Genomic DNA, 20660 nt, shown 5'->3' with positions numbered 1-20660 from the left:
CAAGTTGAGGTCGTCATCAAATTGTACTATGGACAAACTTGCTTCCCATCTAGAAGCCAGCTTATCTAAGAATTGGAGTTGAGAACATTGCCTGTCTTCTGGCCTGCGAGGATGATGCCTCCCCTCACCCCCTTTCTGTTTTTCCCTCTAAGGATACTCTTATGCTCAACAATATAAGGTGATATCGTAAACCCTAGAGCTGTCGCAAGCACCCGTCGCAAGCAACCGTTTTGAACCCGAGTAGACCCGCTTTTCGCCGTGCTACTAGGTAGGTCAATAGCATACCTGATAGCACCGAAAAGCCCAAGCATCTGCCTCGAGGTAATTATAGGAATAGGGCTCGAGAGCGCTATACCCATGACACACCAGGGGGAGAAGCTGCATGGCCAATTTACATTAGATCGAAAGGTACGTCCAACTTCGTCCGATCCCTACTGTCAGCAAAGACCCGTAGGCACTTGTAATAGAAGGCGTACGGGAGCGAGACTTGGCTAGATCACAAAACGCGGAGAGCCCGAGAAAAGCTTAACCCGGAGCCTGGATATTTGACAATGGTCTATGGCAGAACGAGACTATATTAGTAATGGATATTGATTAGCCTTCTTTCATGACTTCAGGCTAAGCCGTCTCTACCTGAACACTCATGTCATTGCAGTAGCGAGATGGGGAGTACCGATTCGTAGTTTCTTGGGTAATGGAATCCTTCTTGCGATCATCTTGGCATCATGGTAGTGGGTGATATTACTATCTTCGGCGGTATTGTTCACGATCTCTATCCTGGTCTGTTTGATATCGGTTGTCATGTCGAGGCCTGGTACGCTCATTCCTTCCGGTTTCGTTGGATCGACCTCTGTCGTCTCGAGGTTTGTTTCTCATAGGACTCCTACTTCGCCGTTGGGGTTCTCTGTCTCTGTTGCGTTGGTGACCACCTCGGCCTCGGTCCCAGCCCCGGTTTCGATCCCCCCCACGGCCTTTACCTACATTCTCGGGTCGATCCCCAACTCCCTCTTCACCATCCCTCTGACGCTCGTGTCGACCGCGCATCTCCTCATCACCATAAACCATGTTGTAGCGGCTCTCGTCGTCGTCGTGACCATCTTCTTCCCTATACTTTCTCCATTTCTCCAAACTCTTTACGCCACCCCAGCCGCCTCCATCATGCCGTCTTTTCCGCTTCGCATTCTCGCCGCCTCGCCAAACCTCCGCCAATTTGCTCACGCTCTGGCTGAAGTCTACGTGTATTCTTCGGTCATCGATCAGCACTCCTTGCATCTTGAAATAGGCAGCCTCGCACGCGCTCTTGTCTTCGAATTCGACAAAGGCATACTGTAAACTATCGCCCGTCTTCTTGTCGCGTATTACTTCGCATGATAGAATCTTGCCGAATCGGCTAAAGATGAGCTCGAGGTCGGCATCAGTGGTAACGGGATTAAGCTTGCAAACGAAAAGCACGTTTTCCGGGGGCTTCACTTCGGCGAAAGGGAGATCACCCATCATTTCTAGGGTGAGGGCCTGGGCGCGCGCATCCCTCTCGCGCCGGGCCTTCTCGGCGGCCGCTTCATCAATGTCTTCCGCTAGGGGGGCATTGTCGTCGATTCGTACGGTGGCAAGCTGTGCCTTGGATGGCGGGGGCGATTGGCTAGGTTCTCGCAGCCCGGGTGGATCGGTGTACGGGTCGTCAAGGATAATAGTATGCTTTATCCGAATATCGACGAGGGGGTGTCCGTCTTTGTCAGTAATCGCGTTGTTGATCTTTTCGAGAGCATCGAATCCTTCAACGACTTTACCAAATATCGCGGCTTTTCCATCCAAGTAGTCCGTGTTATCACCTAGAGTGACGATGAACTGACTCCCGGCCACGCGAGCATCAGGATCAGAAGGGTGTGGGGCGGTAGCCATGGACACAGTTCCTCTCTCGAGATGCCTCAGTTTAGGATGGAAGGTGGCAGGAAAGGTCTTCTTGGAGGAGCCAGACATAAGGCCCCATATAGAAGAACCTCCATCGGAGGAGGCAGAGATTGGACCGAGGGGATCACCGGTTTGGAAGGAGAAGTTTTGCTGGATAGAATGAACGGGCGAGAAGTTGTAATATTTGACCTTGCAGAGCTTAAGAAAGTTTTCGCATTCCTTTGGGGCATAGTCAACCAACAGGTCGATGACGATGTCGCCGGCGCTTGTTTCAAGGAGCACCGACATGATTTCGTGGGGGCGGCGTGATCATAGGGGGATGAATTGACGGCTCATGTTCTATGAGTCAAGGGTAGTACCTAAATTGTAGAGTAGGTAATACCTAGTGTAGGTAGGAGCATAGTATAGTCGGAAATAATGTTCAATGTTGAGTTAACTGTTGAAAGTCGAACTTGATTGAGTCTTGAACAGTACTCAGGACTGGAGTAGTGCTGTGGCGTCGACCAATCAAATTTCTCAGCCACATGTTCAAATGTTATGTTACTGGTACACATAACTACTACCTACCTAGTACTATAGGTACTAGGTACGTAGTAGTATGTAACTATGTATTGTATGTACCTACTGTAAGGTTCACCACACAACCTTGAAGCACATGGCAGTGATGGCACATGGCATCCATAAATAATAGTTCAAGTTACATCATTGATGAAGAGTTATACACAGGTCTTGTATTGTATACTCGAAACATAAAAAATTATAAACGACAACCATATAGAGGAAGTCATTTCAACGGCCTTCAGCTTCATTCAGCTATCCGTCTCCTCACTGATTAGGTACCAACATAGTAACTCACATGGCAGCGAGCAACATTGAAGATCCTCTTCCTACACAGTAGGCGCCCATGACCCCTTTATTCAGGATCTTATAATAACCCCCAAAACACCATCGAAATAAACCAAGCAGATTGGTATCGTATCGAGTTCCCAAGTTCAAAGCATTTGAAACAGTTCCTTATCCTACCCCGGCACAATCCATCTAGTACTTTTCCGTTCCCTTCCATATCTCCCATGCCTCTTCACATTTTCGTGGTGGCGGCGGTGGTGGTGGTGAAATTAGGTTTTAGTTCTTCATCTTGCTCTTCATCTTGCCCTTCATCTTGCCCTTCATCTTGCCCCTTGCCTCCTTCCCCTTGCCTTTCCCCCTTGCCTCTTGTCTCTTGCGCCCCTCCTCACTACCTAGTCAAACCCACCATGGCTGCGACGTCTCCGTCCGCTGCGCAACTCTCTTTCTGTATCCATCAATCGTGACTGCACCCAGGTTCGCATTGCTTGGTCTTTTCGAATTATCTCGCAGTTGAGTAATTCGGTCAACGTTCTCTTAATTCCCTCATTCACATCAAAGAGCTTCTGCTCGCCGGCTGCCATCTCCTCAATCAATGATTCGTCTAGCACCGGCTCCAGCTGAGTCTGCGAGCCTCGGAACCCCGAGTGTTTTAGCGACGGGAGCGATGATCTTCGGTGATTTCGCGATGGCGAGGAAGGAGAAAGCGTAAAGGACGGGCTGCCACTGGACGAACGAGTTGGCGACACCGAAGGGGATGTGACAGCGGTTGAGGATGTGGTATACGCTGGGCAGAGGTCGTGCATGTGCTGCCGGAGCTCTTCATGCTGATTCTGCAGTAAAAGATATTTGTGCATCGCGAAGTCAATGTTATGGCCGGCCGCCAAGTCTGGGCTCGATCCCATCATCTCATCTGCGTAGTACATCTTGACGTGGCGATAGGTCGAATGGAACTACTGGTATGCGGCTAATGGCGAGCTTCATTGAACTGAAAGTGTGATGCGTTTGAAGAGGCGGGGAGGTGAACAGGAATCAAAGCTGCAGAGTAAAGGAGCGGTCGAAGGCGGGATGGCGCCGCCGGGTGTAAGTGGGCTAGGTGGATTTTCGTCTCGGAGCGTGAACAATGAAACAAGCTCCTAGAGTGCGTTCTTTTAAAAAGCGCTGTCTTGTCGATCTGACGATCACAATTGCAACGTCTTCTCCTCTTACGGATAATAGGATTATCTAGGAGTCGGGAAGAATGACGGGATAATATTTTCGAATACTACGTTGCCAGATGGGATTATAAAACGTAAAACGCAGAATATAATCGAGCTAGCAAATTTCGGGGGGTGCAAAAATTCAACAAGGTGAAGTCTTATATGCCTTTTAGAAGCTGTCTGAGATATCGAACTCAAGGTTTCCGTGCAGGTGAAAAATGATATCGAATAGATACCTAACAGTCCAAGGTTGACGCCGTCAAAAATATAGCCGACGAATTGAGTTCGCCGATCTGTTTGGTTAGCTTACTGGTGGACGGTTGAAAAGGTCCCAGGCTACTGAGTGGTTGCAAGGTGGACCTGGTCAAGGTAGTCGTGTCTCCGGTGGAACTTCAAAGAAAAGATTCTATCGAGTCGGGAGCAGCCGACTTCGTATCGTGGAGCTATTGTGGAGGCGTGGAGGTGAGGTGTAAGACGATAGCAAGCTCTAGAGCAATGGCAAGTTTCTAGCTCGGAACCGCCAAAAGCCTAAAGGGGGGGTCCAAGTTGTAGTAAGGATGCGACAGAAACAGGGAAAAAATAATATCGATAAATGATACACTCCTCGGGCGTCAATTGCAGGCGACCTGAACAGAAGAGATAGGTATTTAATGATACGGGTGGCACCAATGGTAACCAGGACACACACAGGTCGCTACCTAGGTAATGTGACGATAATAAGATAGAAAAGACCTGATAGGGGGGGAATTTATTAATGAGTTGGGTTTCCAGAATCCGTTGTTGGACTAGACTCGACGTCGGAGAAGTCTACTACACAGGTATTGTACAGTAGTGCGAGTGGCCAAGTTGGGGCGCTCGTTTGCGAATAACAGGGCTCCGGCGGCGTGATTGCAGGTATTTATTGGGGCCGATAGGGTTGAGACTTGAACACAACAGGTTCTGATGGTCCTCGAAACTAATCTGTAGGTGATGGCGTCGATATCTCGAGGTTTGATGTCAGTGTAGATTTTAAGGTGCTAATTTGTTGCTTGAACGCTAGACAAGTAGGAAATTGAGCTTGTTGTATTAGCGAGATTGCCGAGGATAAGAGGTTATGTATTGTTGTATTAGGTTGGTCGGATGCGAGTTACATGTAGACAAGCGCAGTTGTCAGAGATTAAATCACTTATATTATTAAAGATATCATAGATGACAATTTGTAAGGGGCAAACGAGAATACCGTTGGAGTCTCTTATGTAGGACACAACAGGTGATGATGGTACGGTAGCTATCTACTTCAATGATGGTGTTTGCCGTACGAAGAGCTCCGGAAGGCAATATGCATACCTACATGTAAGTATGTACGCACGTATTGTATGTATGTGTAGACGTTGACACATACATACATAGTACCCCGTACATTGGGGCTAAATCATGGAAGGTTCTTCGACTTCAGATCCTGGAGTGCGGTGGCATGGTGTCTGGTACCTAATCTCTGGAGAAGGTGTGGAGAACTTGAAGTGTGTATGTATGCAAGATAACTGGGGCTTGGGCCTACCTGGGCAAGTATAGGAAAATATGTGATACACATAAGGGGGGAATTACACAGTGCACATAACTATGTTGCTACACGCTGATACTTTTAGACCAACCCATGGATTCTTATGTATACATACTAATGTATGTGCCTAGGTTAGGGTAGTTCGTAAATCAAATAGTGAGTGCTTAAGCAGCTTTTGTGACAGTGTGGTAGAGAGAAGAGAGGCTAATTCTGACATTCTATTCCATGTGTTTTAATATATCAAGTCGATGACGATGGTGCTGTTGTCTGCGCTGGTGGTGATAAGCGAATGACGTCGCTCGGTATTCTAAAATAAGAGGTGCAATGGATCCATCTCTTTAAGGAATCTATGCATATCCTTTTGTATTGACACTGTATAAGCTGGATGTGGAAGTACCTAATTTCCAGCATACATTAATTAACTATGTAGGTTAGTTACCTATAACTTAGTAAGACTTCAAGTTAGTTCTGCAGTCTAGCCCATATTCAAAGTAGGCCCAGAACAATGCTACACCACCATCACCATTCTCCTCTTCTTACATCTAAGCAGCCAAGCCATACTCTGAAGATTATCACGCCGCCAACATCGACAATGGTCGTAAATGCAGTATATGTTATCTAATGCGTTATCTAATAAATATAACCTAGCCGTCATGTGGTGAAGCTTCCGTAGGTAGATTGGTGGTCTAAGGTCGGGGAATCGGAATCTGTGGAGTGCAGCGCATTCAGAACCCACAAGAAAGATTTTGTCGTAAAACTACAAAACTACAAACTGCAACATGGTAGCACTCGTCAGCTATGTATGCCGATCGCCTCTTGACATTCGGATGAAGAGCCCGTGTGTCGAATCACTGGTGCCGAATACCGATATCTCGACCACGAAAGTAAAAGAACATGTGTACGGAGTATGTAGGTATGTATACCTACATGTACATATAATGTAAAGCAAGGTGATGATAACCTGACATGAGTTGTTTACCTCGCCGGTAGTTAGGAAATCCCAATCCTGAGATACCGGCAGCTTCTCGACTGGATAAGAACTATCTTCTGATGCATCGTTGATAGTATCTCTCTTCATTCATAACCTCCTTATTCTGCCATATCACGCGGTTTATGACGGACAAGGATCTCCGGGCGATTGTAAATATGCTGCAGTAGCATGGCCGCATTAGAGTATGTACATATTGCACCTACATCCAAGATGCATATGTGCACACAATAAACTTACATGTAGTCTTTAGTCTTATTGATATCACATCATCGCAGATGATATGTAAATCCAATGAGAAGTGACTATGTAAAGAGTGTTATTCAGCATTATTTCAAAGATCGACACCCAAGCGTCATGGAATACCTTCATGTTTCTAGCTACGTACACATACCTATGTAACTGTATAGGATCTACATACTTGTACTCATCACCAACCAAGCCAAGACACTCAGTGCTGTCCCGAGGGGCTGGAATCTGTCATAGCGGGCTGAGCGGTACCTGCAGAACGCATTATATTTACGTCGATCAAAGTACATAGCTGCTACGCTACACATTACTTTTGCATCAGCATGTAGCAAACAATGAACAACATAAAGATGGCCTACTGAAATATGAAAGAGGTAAGTATAACTATCACGAGAGCTGCATATCCATACCTTTATCAGAAGTTATGTCTTACCTGATTTCAAGGTCGTCGTTTAGTACTACAAGTATGTATTGTGATAAATACACCGGTATGACTTCATCGACTTACAGATTTGGAAACTTTGTCATTGGTGCCAACTTACCGGACGTCATATCCCGCCAATAATAGAATGGGGGTCAGGTATTTGGCTTCAGGCTGTTGTTTCAAAGTCCAGATGTCGTCGTAGCCTCAAATCCTATCAGGCTCTACTGAAAACTCATGACTCGTGACGTAGTTTTTTCTTTTTTTTTTTTTTAAAAAAAAAAGGGGGGGGTGGGGGGAGGGGAGGTTAGAATGAGGTTATTCCAATGAATCTTACAAAGTAAAGGGACTAAAGATTTACACGCAGTTATACCAAGTTTCCAGGAACAGGTGATAGGTATACCTATGGTAGGAAACCTTGAAAACTAATGCCAGTTTCATCGTTACCTACTTATGCTAGACATGGAGCGTAAGATCTCGTTTACTTCCTTTTCTTTCCTTCAAGGTATTGGAGTCATATTAGGCAGGTAAGTATTACATACTAGGTAGGCAGGCTGGCAGGCTTGGAGCTTAAAGCTTAGCACGTAACAGTCTTAAGGTGCATGTGGAGTTTAGATGACAAAGCTGGAGGCTTTCAATGCTTATTAGTAACTACCTACACGAAACCTCTTGTTCGGTTAAGTTACCCCACAATAGTATTCGAATTTCATCGACTTCCTCGAGATTCACTATATCTTTACTCCATACTCTATCAGTCAATGATGGCCACGCAACTCCCATCGAAGCTCCTCATCATCGGAGCGACTGGCAATATTGGGAAACATATTGCCAACGCCGTCATCTTTGCAGAACCTCGTATCGCATCACAGATTCTCGTTTTGACTTCGTTGGCCACAGCATCTAGTCCAGAAAAGCAGACCCTACTATCATCTTGGAAGTCTCAGGGGGTTTCGGTCATCACAGGTGATATCAGCAGTGCTGATGATGTCCGGAACGCCTACAGTGGCGTCGATACGGTCATCTCTTGCTTGGGGAGAAATGCAATAGCCAGCCAAATTGAGCTACTCAAGCTCGCGGAAGCGAGCAAAGATGTGAAATGGTTCTTCCCTAGTGAATACGGCACCGACATCGAATATAATGCCTCGAGCAAGGACGAAGAACCGCACCAAAACAAGCTCAGAGTGAGAGAGTTCATCCGTGATGACGTGAAGAGGATCAAGTGTACCTACATCGTCACCGGCCCGTACCCTGAAATGTACCTGACGCTTAGCCCAGCGGCTCCAGAAGCTGGGGGCTTTGATCTGAAGTCTAAGAAAGCAATAATAGTTGAATCGGGTGAGGGGAAGATCGGATTCACAAGCATGCCCGAGTAAGCTTACCAATGCGAAAAGCCACCTGGGCTATTATCAATTCAACTAACACAAAATAGTGTTGGTAAGCTTGTCGCCGCAGCTCTTCGGAGCCCTGAGGTATCAATGGGGAAAGTTCTCAAGGTCCAATCATTCGTGACGACCCCAAATGCTATTGTAGAGGAACTCGAGAAGCAAACAGGGACGAATTGGTCAGTTCAGCATAGATCGATGGAGAGCCTCCGGAAGGTCGAGAAAGAGAGCTGGAATAGTAATAATCCACTTGCCACACTATACACCCTAAGACGCATATGGGCAGAGGGTGGCACATTATACGACAAGACAGACAACGAGCTATTAGGTCTTACACCCGAGGACATGGAGTCATTGAGTACTATTGTAGAGAGAGCTGTGAATGGGAAAGGGCACTAAGGTTAACTTAGAGGTAGGGAGACGCGTGATTAGCAAGTCCAATAAATTTCACCTCAATAATCCCACATAATGAATAATGTATTCAATAGGTATATAGCTTTAGTTATCCAGTGCATGCATTTATCGTAAGTAGATGTAGTTATCTCAAATACGGTTATCCTTATCGATAGCAAGGTACGCCAAAAAAAAAAAGAGAAAAGAAAAGTAAGAACATTGAAGCTTCAATTGTATTTTCGCATCACAACGTACCAAAGTAAATGCCGACGCAACTTTCTTCCCGTTGCACAAATTTTCAAATCCATTCGAACAAATCCAGGTTTTATAATGGCGGATACCGCGGCCTCGTCATTAACGCCCATACCCGACAAGAAAAGCAGGTCTCGTGGAAAACACAAGCGACCTCGCGAAACCAACGATACAGAAGGCAGCGAGCGGAAACACAAGAAATCGAAAAGCAGCGGTAATGATTCCAACTCAGAACCAGAAGTCCCGACGAACATAGATGAAGTCTCTATCCATCAGTCTCGCACGGAAAAAAAGAAACGGAAACAAGAAGCCCATGGTATAGGAAAGGCAAAGAAGAGCCAGGAATCTCTGGAGGATAACACAATGGATTCGAGCTTAACAAAGAAAGAGAAAAAACGAAAGGAGCACAAGAAAAATCACAAGAGTCTCGAGGTTGAGACAATATCGTCGCAAGATGAGATTATACCCGACAGCCAACAAGCTCCAGAAACCGTGCCTATGGATATTGACTCGATTCCGGTTGAAGCTCACAATGCAGACGAGTTTGGACAAAAGCCCGATATCAAAGAATATCCCTTCTTTACGCAGACTGTGTCTCAATACCTACCATTATTCCCGTCTGGCCTAGTCAAGCCGATAGAAGGTTTCGCGGATCAGCATCTCCTGCCCTTGATTAACCGCTATGTGCCCAGCTTCCGTGGCGTCCTGCTGGCGTTTCGAAACCCTCGCGTTGGCGAGGCGCCGGGAAAAGGATCGCTGACCGAAAAGAGCGCCACGGAGGATGTCGTGTTAATGGAGTCCATCAACGAATATGCGGTTAGCTTTGGGTGGTTGACCGCCGAAGTAGACTTGTTCCGTCCAGCTCGGGGCGCATGGATGGAAGGAATGGTGAATCTCCAGGGCGAGGGCCATATTGGTGTTGTCTGCTGGGATATGTTCAATGCCTCGATTGAAGCAGCAAGACTGCCTCACGGCTGGCGCTGGATTGACCTACTTTCTAATGGCAAGCATAAAGACAAGGGGAAGGGGAATGAAAAAGAGAAAACAGCTGAGGAAGCCAAACTCCCTACACCCGAACCCTTGGACAACCCAGACGATGACACAGCGCAACTACACACAACGGGCTACTGGGTGGACGAAAATGGGACGAGAATACGCGGAGGCACTAAGCTTTATTTCCGAATCAAGCATTACGAGGTTGGTGCAAGCGGCGACTACGGATACCTGAGCATTGAAGGCACGATGTTGAACGAGGAAGAAGAAAAGGCCAAGCACAATGATGAAATTGAGGCGATGAGAAGACGTAACTTGAAGCATGGAGGTGTTTTGCGTAAAGGACAGAAGCGCTTGCCCGAGTTCAGCATGACCAAATTCGGAGTGGATGAGACTGAGGATAGCGAAGCACAGCGTGCTCCTATATTTATTGCGAGCCGTCCTGCGAGTCGTCCCGGGAGTGATATCGACTAGCTGGATGTCACAGCCATTTCGTATCCATTATGTACCTAATATACATGTATGTATCTATTAGGTTAGGCAATGCTGTCCATACCTACTAGATGCATAATACATGCAGTACCTAGTAGTACATACCTGTGGCCTTAATCCTCGGGCCATATGTACCTAGTATGTACTAAATTCATACCATCCATACATCATTACTATCAATATGTGTGTCAACCCAAGCAAGCCTTAGAGCATTTATAAGTTTTCCATTTATAAGAATATCTCGTCTCGATATTCCTTGGGTATACTACATCTGTTTACAGTGTAAATACATCCGAATGGAGCCTTCGTTTCCTCAGTTCAGCCTCCTACCGGCCGAGCTTCGTTGCAAAATATGGCGTCTGGCTACACCGCCTCGCATCGTTCGAGCAAGGATAAAATTAGACCTAGAAGCATGGAATAATGCCACGGAGGCAGATTGGATGGATGTTCACTATCGTGTTGTGTTCGACGGTCAGGCACCACCACTTCCGCTCCTAGTCTTAGTCAGCCACGAGGCGAGGCATGAGATCCTAGAGAGCTATCGCAACCCGCTTCAAATCAGTGGAGTTGCTTTGAGACAGGCCCTAGGGGCACAATCAGTAGATGATACAGCACTTGACACTATGTGCGACAGCTCCAGAATCTTGAGGTTCAACCCGGAGTGTGATGTGCTCGAATGGATGGAACCAAGACGCTGGGTTGATATCTTTCGCAAGCCAAGTCCATTATTTCTAGCAGCGTGCTTATCGTCAGTAAGGCACGTCAGCGTTGAATATCATAGTCGAATTTCTACGGAACTTGATCTCCTAAGCCTAGCTGTCCTAGATCAAGATCAGCCACTCAAAACTTTGACCATGCTCTCTTTACATTCTATAGAAAATCGACCATTGGACTATAGATGTCTTCGGTATCGTCTTGCAAAGCGTTCATCCGGTCCTGAGGCCATTCTTGGAGAAGAAGGGACAGCGGGGGATGTTCAACACATCCTATCACGACACCCTACGTGCTTCCTTACGTTGAGCCAGAGAACTCAAGGCGATGGGTATGGCGGCTTTCTCCACAAGGCACACCCTCTTATCAATGAATTGTTGGCTAGAGGTATTCGGCCTAGGGGTATGTTGTTGGAGGCCGAGACGGAGCTGAGTTCGAAATTCGCCATCTATGAAGCATTCGACCCGAGTGATTTGGCGGACGAGGAATACATCTCGTGGCGTGTCTCTTATAATAGTACACGAGACATGGATCCCCGGTATCATTGGGCTAGAATTAATATCTCTCAACTCAGCGATGATGTAGGTTCATTTATCTCCCAGTTACTATTACTTATACTACATGTACTCAGTAGTAGTCTTTGTATTCGAGTACGACGGTTCGTGGCTCGTAGTTTTACTGAACTATACATACCGTTCTCTTATATTGAAAAAGTACCTAACTAACATGAGATCGGCATAGGAAATTTTGAGTATGCTCAGACGGATTGACGGCATATCGCTTTGTGATAAAATGAGCCTCTTGCTACTTCGTTTGTTCATTCCTAGCTATGGGTTTTGTATATCAGATTATGGACTATGCACATAATGCACTACTATGTTGGAAGCCTTCATTGGGTACATAGGTACATACAGTACTACTTATAGATGCATATGTACATGTAGGTAAATGTAACACTCGAAAATTCCTTATAACCACTACAGTATTCAACAGGGATTAGGGATTGTTGGCATGTGGTCCATTTGAAGCTATGACGGACGACTTCAATGCTCCCCGTACCTTTCTTCTTATTTAACCAGCTTACCAGCTCCGAGTTGGGGCTGTAAACTTCCAAGGTTGTCATCACAGACCTCAGCATCTAAGCTTGAAGCCATCTCCATCCTCTTTTGGTTTATAAACCCTCTAATTACTAGGGAGAGGCACATTGCCTAAGAGGCAATATGACGTCTACCGGGTTGCGGCAGTGCATCAGAGATGTCTCACCGTATCTCATCCTCCTCATCGCCATCAGCACCCTCGGGCCTCTGCAGTTCGGGTTCCATCTTGTAAGACTCCTAAACAATAAACGAGTCCTCATAACAAGACTCGGATTCGGATTATTAACGTGACCAATAAACTAGGCCGAGCTCAACGCACCACAAGACGTTATCTCCTGTCGAGTTAGACAGCAGCAGCAGTCTATCTCCTCACGACTCTCCTCTTCCTTGTCCTTGTCGAAATTCGACGTCGACATAGCAACTGCCTCAGCCGCACTTCCCGATTGTGTTCCTATGGATGATGCTCAATTTGCTGTAGTATCGAGCATGTTCACCCTTGGCGGGCTAATCGGTGCCCTGGGCAGCGGTCCCATCGCCACCAAGAAAGGCCGCCTCCTTGCCATGCGGCTGACGAGCCTGTTCTATATTCTTGGGTCCGTGGTAGAGACCCTTGGCGCTTCCATTGCCGTGCTAGCGGTCGGTCGTGTGCTTTCAGGTGTCGGTGCTGGCGCTGCCACTGTTATTGTTCCCATCTATATCAGCGAGGTAGCACCGCCTCGCGAGAGGGGCATATTCGGCGCCATGACCCAAGTTAGCATCAACGTTGGCATCCTAGTCACCCAGACCATGGGGTACTTCCTTAGCTACGGATCTGCGTGGCGGTGGATACTGGGGGCGGGCATCGTGATTGGTGTTACCCAGGGGGTTGGGTTGCTGCTTGTACCGGAGAGTCCCGCCTGGTTAGCGGCGAATGAGAGTGTGACCCAGGCAAAGAGGATACTGCAGAAGATTCGTGGCCGGCGCTTTGATATTACCGAAGAGACAGCTTCATGGGACAGCTCAGCTGTGGCACCCGAGGAAGAAGGGCTGCTTGACAACCCAGCCGCCAATTCTAGGAGGGGGTCGACTGCAAGGAAAGTCGATGGGAAGAGCAATGACCATCTCGGATTTTTGGAACTCGTCAGGGACCCATTGTATCGCCCTGCTCTCGTTGCGGCTGTGGGTGTCATGTGTGCTCAGCAACTGTGTGGAATCAATTCCATTATCATGTACTCTGTCTCGCTCTTGAGGGATCTTCTCCCGATTAGTTCAGCGCTACTGACCATCATGATATCGGCCATCAATTTAGTCACCACAGTCGCATGTTCGCCACTGCCGGACAAGCTCGGGCGGAAGACCTGCCTCCTATTATCCATCTTTGGCCAGGGGGCGAGTGCACTAGCCCTAGCACTGTCTATCTTATTCGAGACCAAGATTTTATCGGCGGTCATGGTACTTTTCTTTGTGGCCTTCTTCGCTGTCGGGCTCGGCCCGGTACCCTTTATCCTTGCATCCGAACTAGTCGGTCAAGAGGCCGTCGGAGCGTTGCAATCCTGTTGTCTAGGTGCAAACTATATTGCTACATTCTTGGTAGCGCAATTCTTCCCCATCATCAACCTTGCCCTGAACGAGCATTTTGGAAGAGCTGGATGGGTCTACTTCATCTTCACTGCGTTAGCAAGTCTGTGTGGATTATTTGTCTTCTGGTATGTACCAGAAACAAAAGGGAAGAAGGACGTGGACGATGTCTGGGGCCGGACGCGGCGTGTTGACTAAATGCCTAGGCAGGACCTCCGAGGTGATTGAAGATTGTTATATTGGCATGACTAGGTAGGTACTAGATACATAGTAGTACAAGATGGATACTATATTATATTGGCCGTAGGAGCCTCTGATACTTTATCGCAAGTTCGGTTTGCATAATACCCGCCAGGATGCCATCCATGACCAATAACTCAGAATAGGCAAATTTCTTTCCCTTCACTTCGCATGCGGCAAGTCGGATGATTTCCTCTAGCCCAGCCATCCCCGCACATCCCATCACGATGCATTTAACGCCAGGCTTAGCAAGTAGACGTTGAGTAGCCTCCTTAAGTTTCTGCTTCACAACGGCGGGATCGACCCCATGGTGAAAGTCCGAGGCATTCAGGCCTGTGGACTCAACGCCGGCAAACTTGGAGTTAGTAGTCGATGGATATCCACCGAGAAAATCGATGGCGCCGTCTGTCAGGTGCTTTTCCCAGAACTTGCCGGTGGTGACTATACCCCATTTTTCGTGGGATTCGAGTAACGACAGGGCGGCGAGGATGCTGCCCTCGAAGATGCCCAGTGTAACAGCTCGGAGCTCTGGAATCGACCGCAAAGTCTCCACAAGAGGATGTACGCTGAAACACGCAACTACAATGCCGTCGTAGCTTAGGAGTTCTGGGTGAGAAGACTGAATATCTTTGGAAACGGCATCGGTGCTGCTGTCAAGGTCCTTGTCATCGTTTATGCTTGCGGGGGCATCTGACGGACCGGTGTATGTGTGGATCTTAGTTGACTGTGAAGTTACGGTGAGCTCTCCTCTTGGTATAGTCTACATAAGTAGGGACTAGGTGGGTAGGCACTTGTGATGTGAACAAAACTACGGGATTAAATCAACTCTGGTAACGCACATGTGGCAGGCCTATGGTATCGATGACAGCCTTGATACCCTCTGTCATGGCCTTCGATGAGTTTGGATTCAAGACCAAAATCCTTGTCTTTTTCTCTTGAGCGAGTTCAGTCATGTTTACTGTGATCTATGTATGGTGAGCGAGGGTTGACGAGTGTGATTCTGGAGTCATTCATGTGTATTTATCTCAACAAATGGACAAACTTTTGGAATTTTAAATTTGACGATTCACAGTTACATACTATAAACTGCCTACCTTTTGTAAAGTACCCTAGGTATGCATATACAGATATATATGAAGTTTGATGTACTTGCTATGTACGTAGTTAGAGGAGGTTCGGAACATGTCTGCGGGGTACATAGTTATCAATTGACAATTAGAACAATCCAACATTGAACCTTCATTAAATGCATGTGTATTTAATATGAATGTGGGGTAACTACCTAGCTCAGCCACAATAACAACGTCAGGCCCCATAAACCACCTTTAAGTTCTCAGCCCCAACAATGCGACTTGGGGAGTCCCTGACAGCCTGATTGTTCTACTATTGATACTACTAATGTAGAACTGACGAACGCCTGAACCCCAAACTCCAAACCACCAACCAACCCCGCCATCGAAGCTGCAAGCAGCCTCGTCAACTGCAGCTTCACCACGGTTCGACGTCAATATATGCCCCCCCTAATTCTCGAAGCTTGACGTCTACAATCTATCTCTTATTACCAAACCGGCCTTACTGAATCATGGCTGCTCCTCCTCCCATCGGTTAGTAACACCGCTACTTCATTGAATTCCCATGGTCACTATGCCTAACCTATCAAGCTAGTTCTCGATGGAGGCACTGGTTTCCTAAAGGTCGGATACGCCGCTCAGAACTTTCCCGAATTTCAGTATCCCTCCATTGTCGGCCGACCCATCCTACGAACCGAAGAGAAGAACAGCGACAATGACATGGTTCTCAAAGACATTATGTGCGGCGACGAGGCCGCTGCCGCCCGCACCATGCTTCAGATATCCTACCCCATGGAGAATGGTATTGTCAAGAAGTGGGACGACATGCAGCACCTGTGGGATTACACTTTTTATGAAAAGATGAAGATTGAGCCCCAAGGACGAAAGATCTTGCTCACCGAACCTCCCATGAATCCCCTGAAGAATCGAGAGCAGATGTGCGAGGTCATGTTCGAGCGTTATGGCTTCGGCGGTGTCTATGTCGCCATTCAAGCTGTCCTAGCCTTATATGCGCAAGGTAAACCCCCATAGCATGCGAGGCATTAAAGTTCTAGTTTAACGTGAAGCTAGGCCTGAGCTCTGGCGTCGTTGTTGATTCCGGTGATGGAGTCACGCATATCGTCCCTGTTTACGAATCTGTCGTGCTCAACCATCTCACTCGAAGACTCGATGTGGCCGGCCGCGATGTCACCCGTAATCTCATTGCCCTACTCTTACGGAGAGGCTACGCCCTCAATCGAACGGCCGACTTTGAGACCGTGCGGCAGATCAAGGAGAAGCTTTGCTATGTATCTTACGACCTGGAACTGGATAAGCGTCTTAGTGAGGACACTACAGTGCTAGTGGAGAGTTATACTCTTCCAGACGGTCGAGTGATCCGGGTGGGCAGCGAGCGATTCGAAGCCCCAGAATGTCTCTTCCAGCCACATCTGGTAGATTGCGAGCAACCCGGTATTGCTGAGTTTCTCTTCAACACTATCCAAGCCGCCGATGTCGATGTACGCTCCTCTCTATTCAAAGCCATCGTTTTGTCTGGTGGAAGCAGCATGTACCCAGGTCTGCCGTCGCGTCTAGAGAAGGAACTCAAACAATTATGGCTTACACGTGTGCTCGGTGGTAACCCTGAACGGCTAAACAAGTTCAAGGTTAGGATAGAAGATCCTCCGCGCCGCCGCCATATGGTGTTCTTGGGTGGAGCGGTATTAGCCAACATCATGGCCGATAAGGAGAGCATGTGGATTACGCAGCAAGAATGGGCAGAAGAAGGATCGAGGATTCTGGAAAAGTTGGGACCACGATAGATACTGCATACCTAAATAGGTAGCAACCGACAGTCAAGGGGGTGTACAACCCAACGATGATGTGGTTTACGAAATGCTAGCAGAAATGACTTTCAACGGATCAGCTCAGGCGTCGTCATTTTTATATTCATGCAATTCTCACTTCCATATCAACCTCATAGTTAGGTACCCTTCTTCTAGGTACATGTATAAAATGCATTTATCTAGGAATGCTACCATTTTATCTTCAAAGTAAAGTCGGTATTTAATAAGTGACTACATAGTAGTATATTATGCACCTACCTACATGTACGTGTAGATATCATGATGTGTCTAGGACTACATTGGTAGACTGCCATATGAGCAGGGGTGACTGCGCCACATGTCTTCAAGCCACAAGTGGTTTTCCCAAGTTCCTCAAACTTTGAACCTCCAGATGTCCACGTTGGTTGGTCGCGGACTTCACCTCTTAGCTCGTCTGCACGGTACATAATTAAAGGCGAACGTACATACTTGAGTCTCGACGTTCGATGATTTTACATAGTACAGTACACAATAACATTGAATACTTTATTTCCATCTAGTTTCCATCTAGCTCCATCGAAAACCTTATTCTTATTTCTATTTGTACAATTCATTTCTCATTCGATTCAGTATTTAGCCGTTCCATTATACATACATACCTCCCGATGTAATCGACTACTACCCTATTATCATCCCAAATTCTGCCAGATCGTCATTACAAACAATCAAAAAAACAAATTACACCACCAAACGGGAACTAATAAGTACAAACACCCGTCATCCCGGCAGTGAACTGTCAGCTTCACATCGGTATCCGAAACGCTCGGTCCCCTCTTTTTTCCATTGTTTTATAAATCTTGGAGAGTTCTTAACCAATACGATATCGTTGATTCTTACCCATACGTGGGCAGCTCAGCGAAATAAGGCGAGGCGCATGGGAGACCGACAAGATAGAGAAACCTGTCTCATCTCACCCGACGCTGCCGGGAATCCCACCCGGCGGGTGCGCACCTGATCTCATCTGTGATCTGATCTGGTCTGGTCTCGTCCGGTCTCGTCTGACTTAATCCATGATCCAACCACACAAAACACGAGCACAGCAGCCGCTACTGTACTAGAGAATAATGAGTCTCACTAATCCTCCTTCAGGCGCCTCAGGCCCGGCGTCGGCTTCCGCGAGAAACCAAAACCTGAAGAGGAGCGTACAGGCTGCCTTTGAAGGTATGAATAGAATAAGGCTTTTCTTTTACTTGGAATGTTTGGCCATTAGCCCTGTATGCCCAACACTTTCTCCCCTTTCCTCTTTCGTCATTCCTCTTTTCGGTTACTATCTCACCCCCTTAATCGCCACATGATTGGTGGCCCTTCGGACTTAATTCAGCTTTCGGCAACAGCTGCGCCTCCTAAAGCCTTGAGACCTTCCGCCTCTTAAAGACCCGGGGCCCTTTTTACGTCGTCATTGCAAACCAACCCCATTTTTCATGTCCAGATAGCCAAATGGTGCTGGGAAATGGTCTCGACAACCCTATGCAGTACCGTCACATTCGGATGCCGGGAGAAAGCCAGACAGCTCACAGCTCTACAAGCACCGAATTCAGCTTCCTCAAGTCCTGGGGGTCCAGGCCGATACGGCCGTTATCATCTACACTTCAACAACGCGCTTCACCACCACCACGTATCCAACGTACTTCCATCTGCTTTCTTTTCTTTCCTTTTTCCGTGATGAACTAGCGATGATTTGCTGACTTCCACATCAAGATCCCAACGACAGAACCGGAAATGTAGGCTACCAGTCCAAAGTCAGGGTCGTGGATAAATACAAGGTAATTGGTTTCATCAGCAGTGGGACTTATGGCCGCGTGTATAAGGCCATCGGCCGGCATGGCCAACCGGGGGAGTTTGCCATCAAAAAGTTCAAGCCTGATAAAGAAGGCGAACAAATCCAGTATTCGGGCATCTCCCAATCAGCCGTGCGTGAAATGGCACTCTGCTCTGAACTTAAGCACGACAACGTCATCCGCCTCATCGAGATTATCCTCGAAGATAAATGCATCTTCATGGTTTTCGAATACGCCGAACACGACCTATTACAAATTATCCACCACCACACGCAGCAGCCTCGCCATAGCATCCCCCCATCCACCGTGAAGAGTATCATGTTCCAGCTCCTGAATGGATGTCAGTACTTGCATAGCAACTGGGTCCTACATCGTGACCTCAAGCCTGCCAATATTATGGTCACGTCGAGTGGGCAAGTCAAGATCGGCGACCTAGGGTTAGCCCGGCTCTTCTACAAGCCTTTACACTCACTGTGGAGTGGCGACAAGGTGGTGGTAACTATATGGTATCGCGCACCGGAACTGCTATTAGGTAGCCGGCACTACACACCAGCAATTGACATGTGGGCAGTAGGCTGCATCTTCGCGGAGTTACTGTCGTTGCGGCCTATCTTTAAGGGTGAGGAGGCCAAGATGGACAAGAAGACTGTACCGTTCCAACGCAACCAGATGCAGAAAATTGTAGATATCATGGGCTTGCCTACCAAGGAGCGCTGGCCCTACTTACCCAGCATGCCCGAGTATAGCAACCTAAGCATGTTGCAAGCCCCTATGATGCACTCAGGTCACCATCATCATCACCATCACAAATCATCCCATGCAGCATCGACGAGTCACCTAGAGAAGTGGTACTACACGACCATTGGGGCGCATTCATCTACCTCATCGCCGTCTTCAAATACAAGTCTGGCCGCCCTTGGGGCCGAAGGATACAAACTACTTTCGGGACTTCTTGAGTACGACCCAGAGCGACGGCTTACGGCCGCTCAAGCACTACAGCATCCATTCTTCCAGTCTTCTTCCTCTAGCAACGGCAGCGGCGTCGGCGTGAGTGCTAGCTGCTTCGACGGCCTGAAGGTCTTATACCCGCAGCGTCGTGTCAGCCAAGATGACAACGACATTCGCACCGCGAGCCTACCGGGGACTAAACGTTCGGGGTTGCCTGATGATAGTATTGTTAGACCCGTCAAGAGGGTCAAGGAGGGTTAAATCGTTTCTTTCCCAGTTGCCTCCGAGTTCGTGAAGGTATCACGTAAATTGTATGTGGTTTGAAGGAACTGGGAATTAGAACAGTGAGAGGGCATACATATATACTGGGCACCTGAAGCTTTAGTACTTGGGCTTTGGGTAGTTCAATTTTGAAGCATGAATAAGCAGTGGCATTATTGGGTTGGCTATATGCCTAGGTGTTAGGCAGATACATAGAGGCTGGCGTACCGGATATTGATTAAGGACGGGTGGGAATGTGTCTACTTACATATATAAAGCAGCATTGTAAGAAGTGACTATTTACCAGGTCATTGCCTACCTACCTACCTACGTATCAACCTCTTGATACCCCTAGACTTGCCTTACAGCTATGTACATGTCCGTAAGACGAAATGAGTGTTTTAGATCTTGGGTTATAATCCCATCTCTCGAGCCGGAAAGGGGGAAAGGAAAAACCCAGCAAAAATAACGAG

The 20660-nt window shown here is 47.4% G+C and overlaps 9 protein-coding genes across 9 annotated transcripts; 6 read left to right on the top strand and 3 right to left on the bottom strand.

Annotated features, from left to right (window-relative positions):
- Positions 1–551: 551 nt before the first annotated feature.
- Positions 552–2314, bottom strand: GGS25DRAFT_394676 (cyclophilin-like protein). The gene has a single exon (XM_049258368.1). The coding sequence runs from the start codon at positions 2194–2196 to the stop codon at positions 745–747; it is 1452 nt and encodes a 483-aa protein (XP_049115188.1). The 5' UTR covers positions 2197–2314; the 3' UTR covers positions 552–744.
- An 832-nt stretch (positions 2315–3146) lies between these two features.
- On the bottom strand, positions 3147–3677 carry GGS25DRAFT_524190 (uncharacterized protein; the record flags this gene model as incomplete). The annotated part of the gene is made up of 1 exon (XM_049264557.1): positions 3147–3677. The coding sequence occupies one exon, from the start codon at positions 3675–3677 to the stop codon at positions 3147–3149; it is 531 nt and encodes a 176-aa protein (XP_049115187.1).
- A 3766-nt stretch (positions 3678–7443) lies between these two features.
- GGS25DRAFT_501653 (NAD(P)-binding protein) lies at positions 7444–9058 on the top strand. The gene is made up of 2 exons (XM_049261944.1): positions 7444–8517; positions 8578–9058. The coding sequence occupies exons 1-2, from the start codon at positions 7751–7753 to the stop codon at positions 8927–8929; spliced, it is 1119 nt and encodes a 372-aa protein (XP_049115186.1). The 5' UTR covers positions 7444–7750; the 3' UTR covers positions 8930–9058.
- Positions 9059–9128: 70 nt separating this feature from the next.
- GGS25DRAFT_394526 (uncharacterized protein) lies at positions 9129–10799 on the top strand. Its single transcript, XM_049258366.1, has one exon. The coding sequence runs from the start codon at positions 9254–9256 to the stop codon at positions 10640–10642; it is 1389 nt and encodes a 462-aa protein (XP_049115185.1). The 5' UTR covers positions 9129–9253; the 3' UTR covers positions 10643–10799.
- Positions 10800–10956: 157 nt separating this feature from the next.
- On the top strand, positions 10957–12141 carry GGS25DRAFT_524187 (uncharacterized protein; the record flags this gene model as incomplete). Its single annotated transcript, XM_049264556.1, has 3 exons — positions 10957–11887; positions 12003–12029; positions 12113–12141. The coding sequence occupies 3 exons, from the start codon at positions 10957–10959 to the stop codon at positions 12139–12141; spliced, it is 987 nt and encodes a 328-aa protein (XP_049115184.1).
- A 203-nt stretch (positions 12142–12344) lies between these two features.
- Positions 12345–14442, top strand: GGS25DRAFT_394565 (general substrate transporter). Its single transcript, XM_049258367.1, has 2 exons — positions 12345–12696; positions 12772–14442. The coding sequence occupies exons 1-2, from the start codon at positions 12592–12594 to the stop codon at positions 14221–14223; spliced, it is 1557 nt and encodes a 518-aa protein (XP_049115183.1). The 5' UTR covers positions 12345–12591; the 3' UTR covers positions 14224–14442.
- GGS25DRAFT_394522 (Asp/Glu/hydantoin racemase) lies at positions 14271–15457 on the bottom strand. Its single transcript, XM_049258365.1, has 3 exons — positions 15360–15457; positions 15105–15230; positions 14271–14989 (listed from the first exon to the last, which is right to left on the bottom strand). Exons 2-3 carry the CDS (start codon positions 15216–15218, stop codon positions 14318–14320), a joined length of 786 nt encoding a protein of 261 aa, XP_049115182.1. The 5' UTR covers positions 15219–15230; positions 15360–15457; the 3' UTR covers positions 14271–14317.
- Positions 15458–15720: 263 nt separating this feature from the next.
- Positions 15721–17368, top strand: GGS25DRAFT_501642 (actin family). Its single transcript, XM_049261943.1, has 3 exons — positions 15721–15869; positions 15931–16353; positions 16407–17368. The coding sequence occupies exons 1-3, from the start codon at positions 15848–15850 to the stop codon at positions 17135–17137; spliced, it is 1176 nt and encodes a 391-aa protein (XP_049115181.1). The 5' UTR covers positions 15721–15847; the 3' UTR covers positions 17138–17368.
- Positions 17369–17576: 208 nt separating this feature from the next.
- GGS25DRAFT_501639 (kinase-like domain-containing protein) lies at positions 17577–20632 on the top strand. The gene is made up of 2 exons (XM_049261942.1): positions 17577–18361; positions 18899–20632. The coding sequence occupies exons 1-2, from the start codon at positions 18265–18267 to the stop codon at positions 20185–20187; spliced, it is 1386 nt and encodes a 461-aa protein (XP_049115180.1). The 5' UTR covers positions 17577–18264; the 3' UTR covers positions 20188–20632.
- The last annotated feature ends 28 nt before the right edge of the window (positions 20633–20660 follow it).

The sequence above is a fragment of the Hypoxylon fragiforme genome, assembly GCF_022984875.1.
Source record: "Hypoxylon fragiforme strain CBS 206.31 chromosome Unknown GGS25scaffold_7, whole genome shotgun sequence".
NCBI classification, from domain to species: Eukaryota; Fungi; Ascomycota; class Sordariomycetes; order Xylariales; family Hypoxylaceae; genus Hypoxylon; species Hypoxylon fragiforme.
Note: the sequence above shows the minus strand (reverse complement) of the source record. Positions and strands in the feature narration are given on the sequence as shown.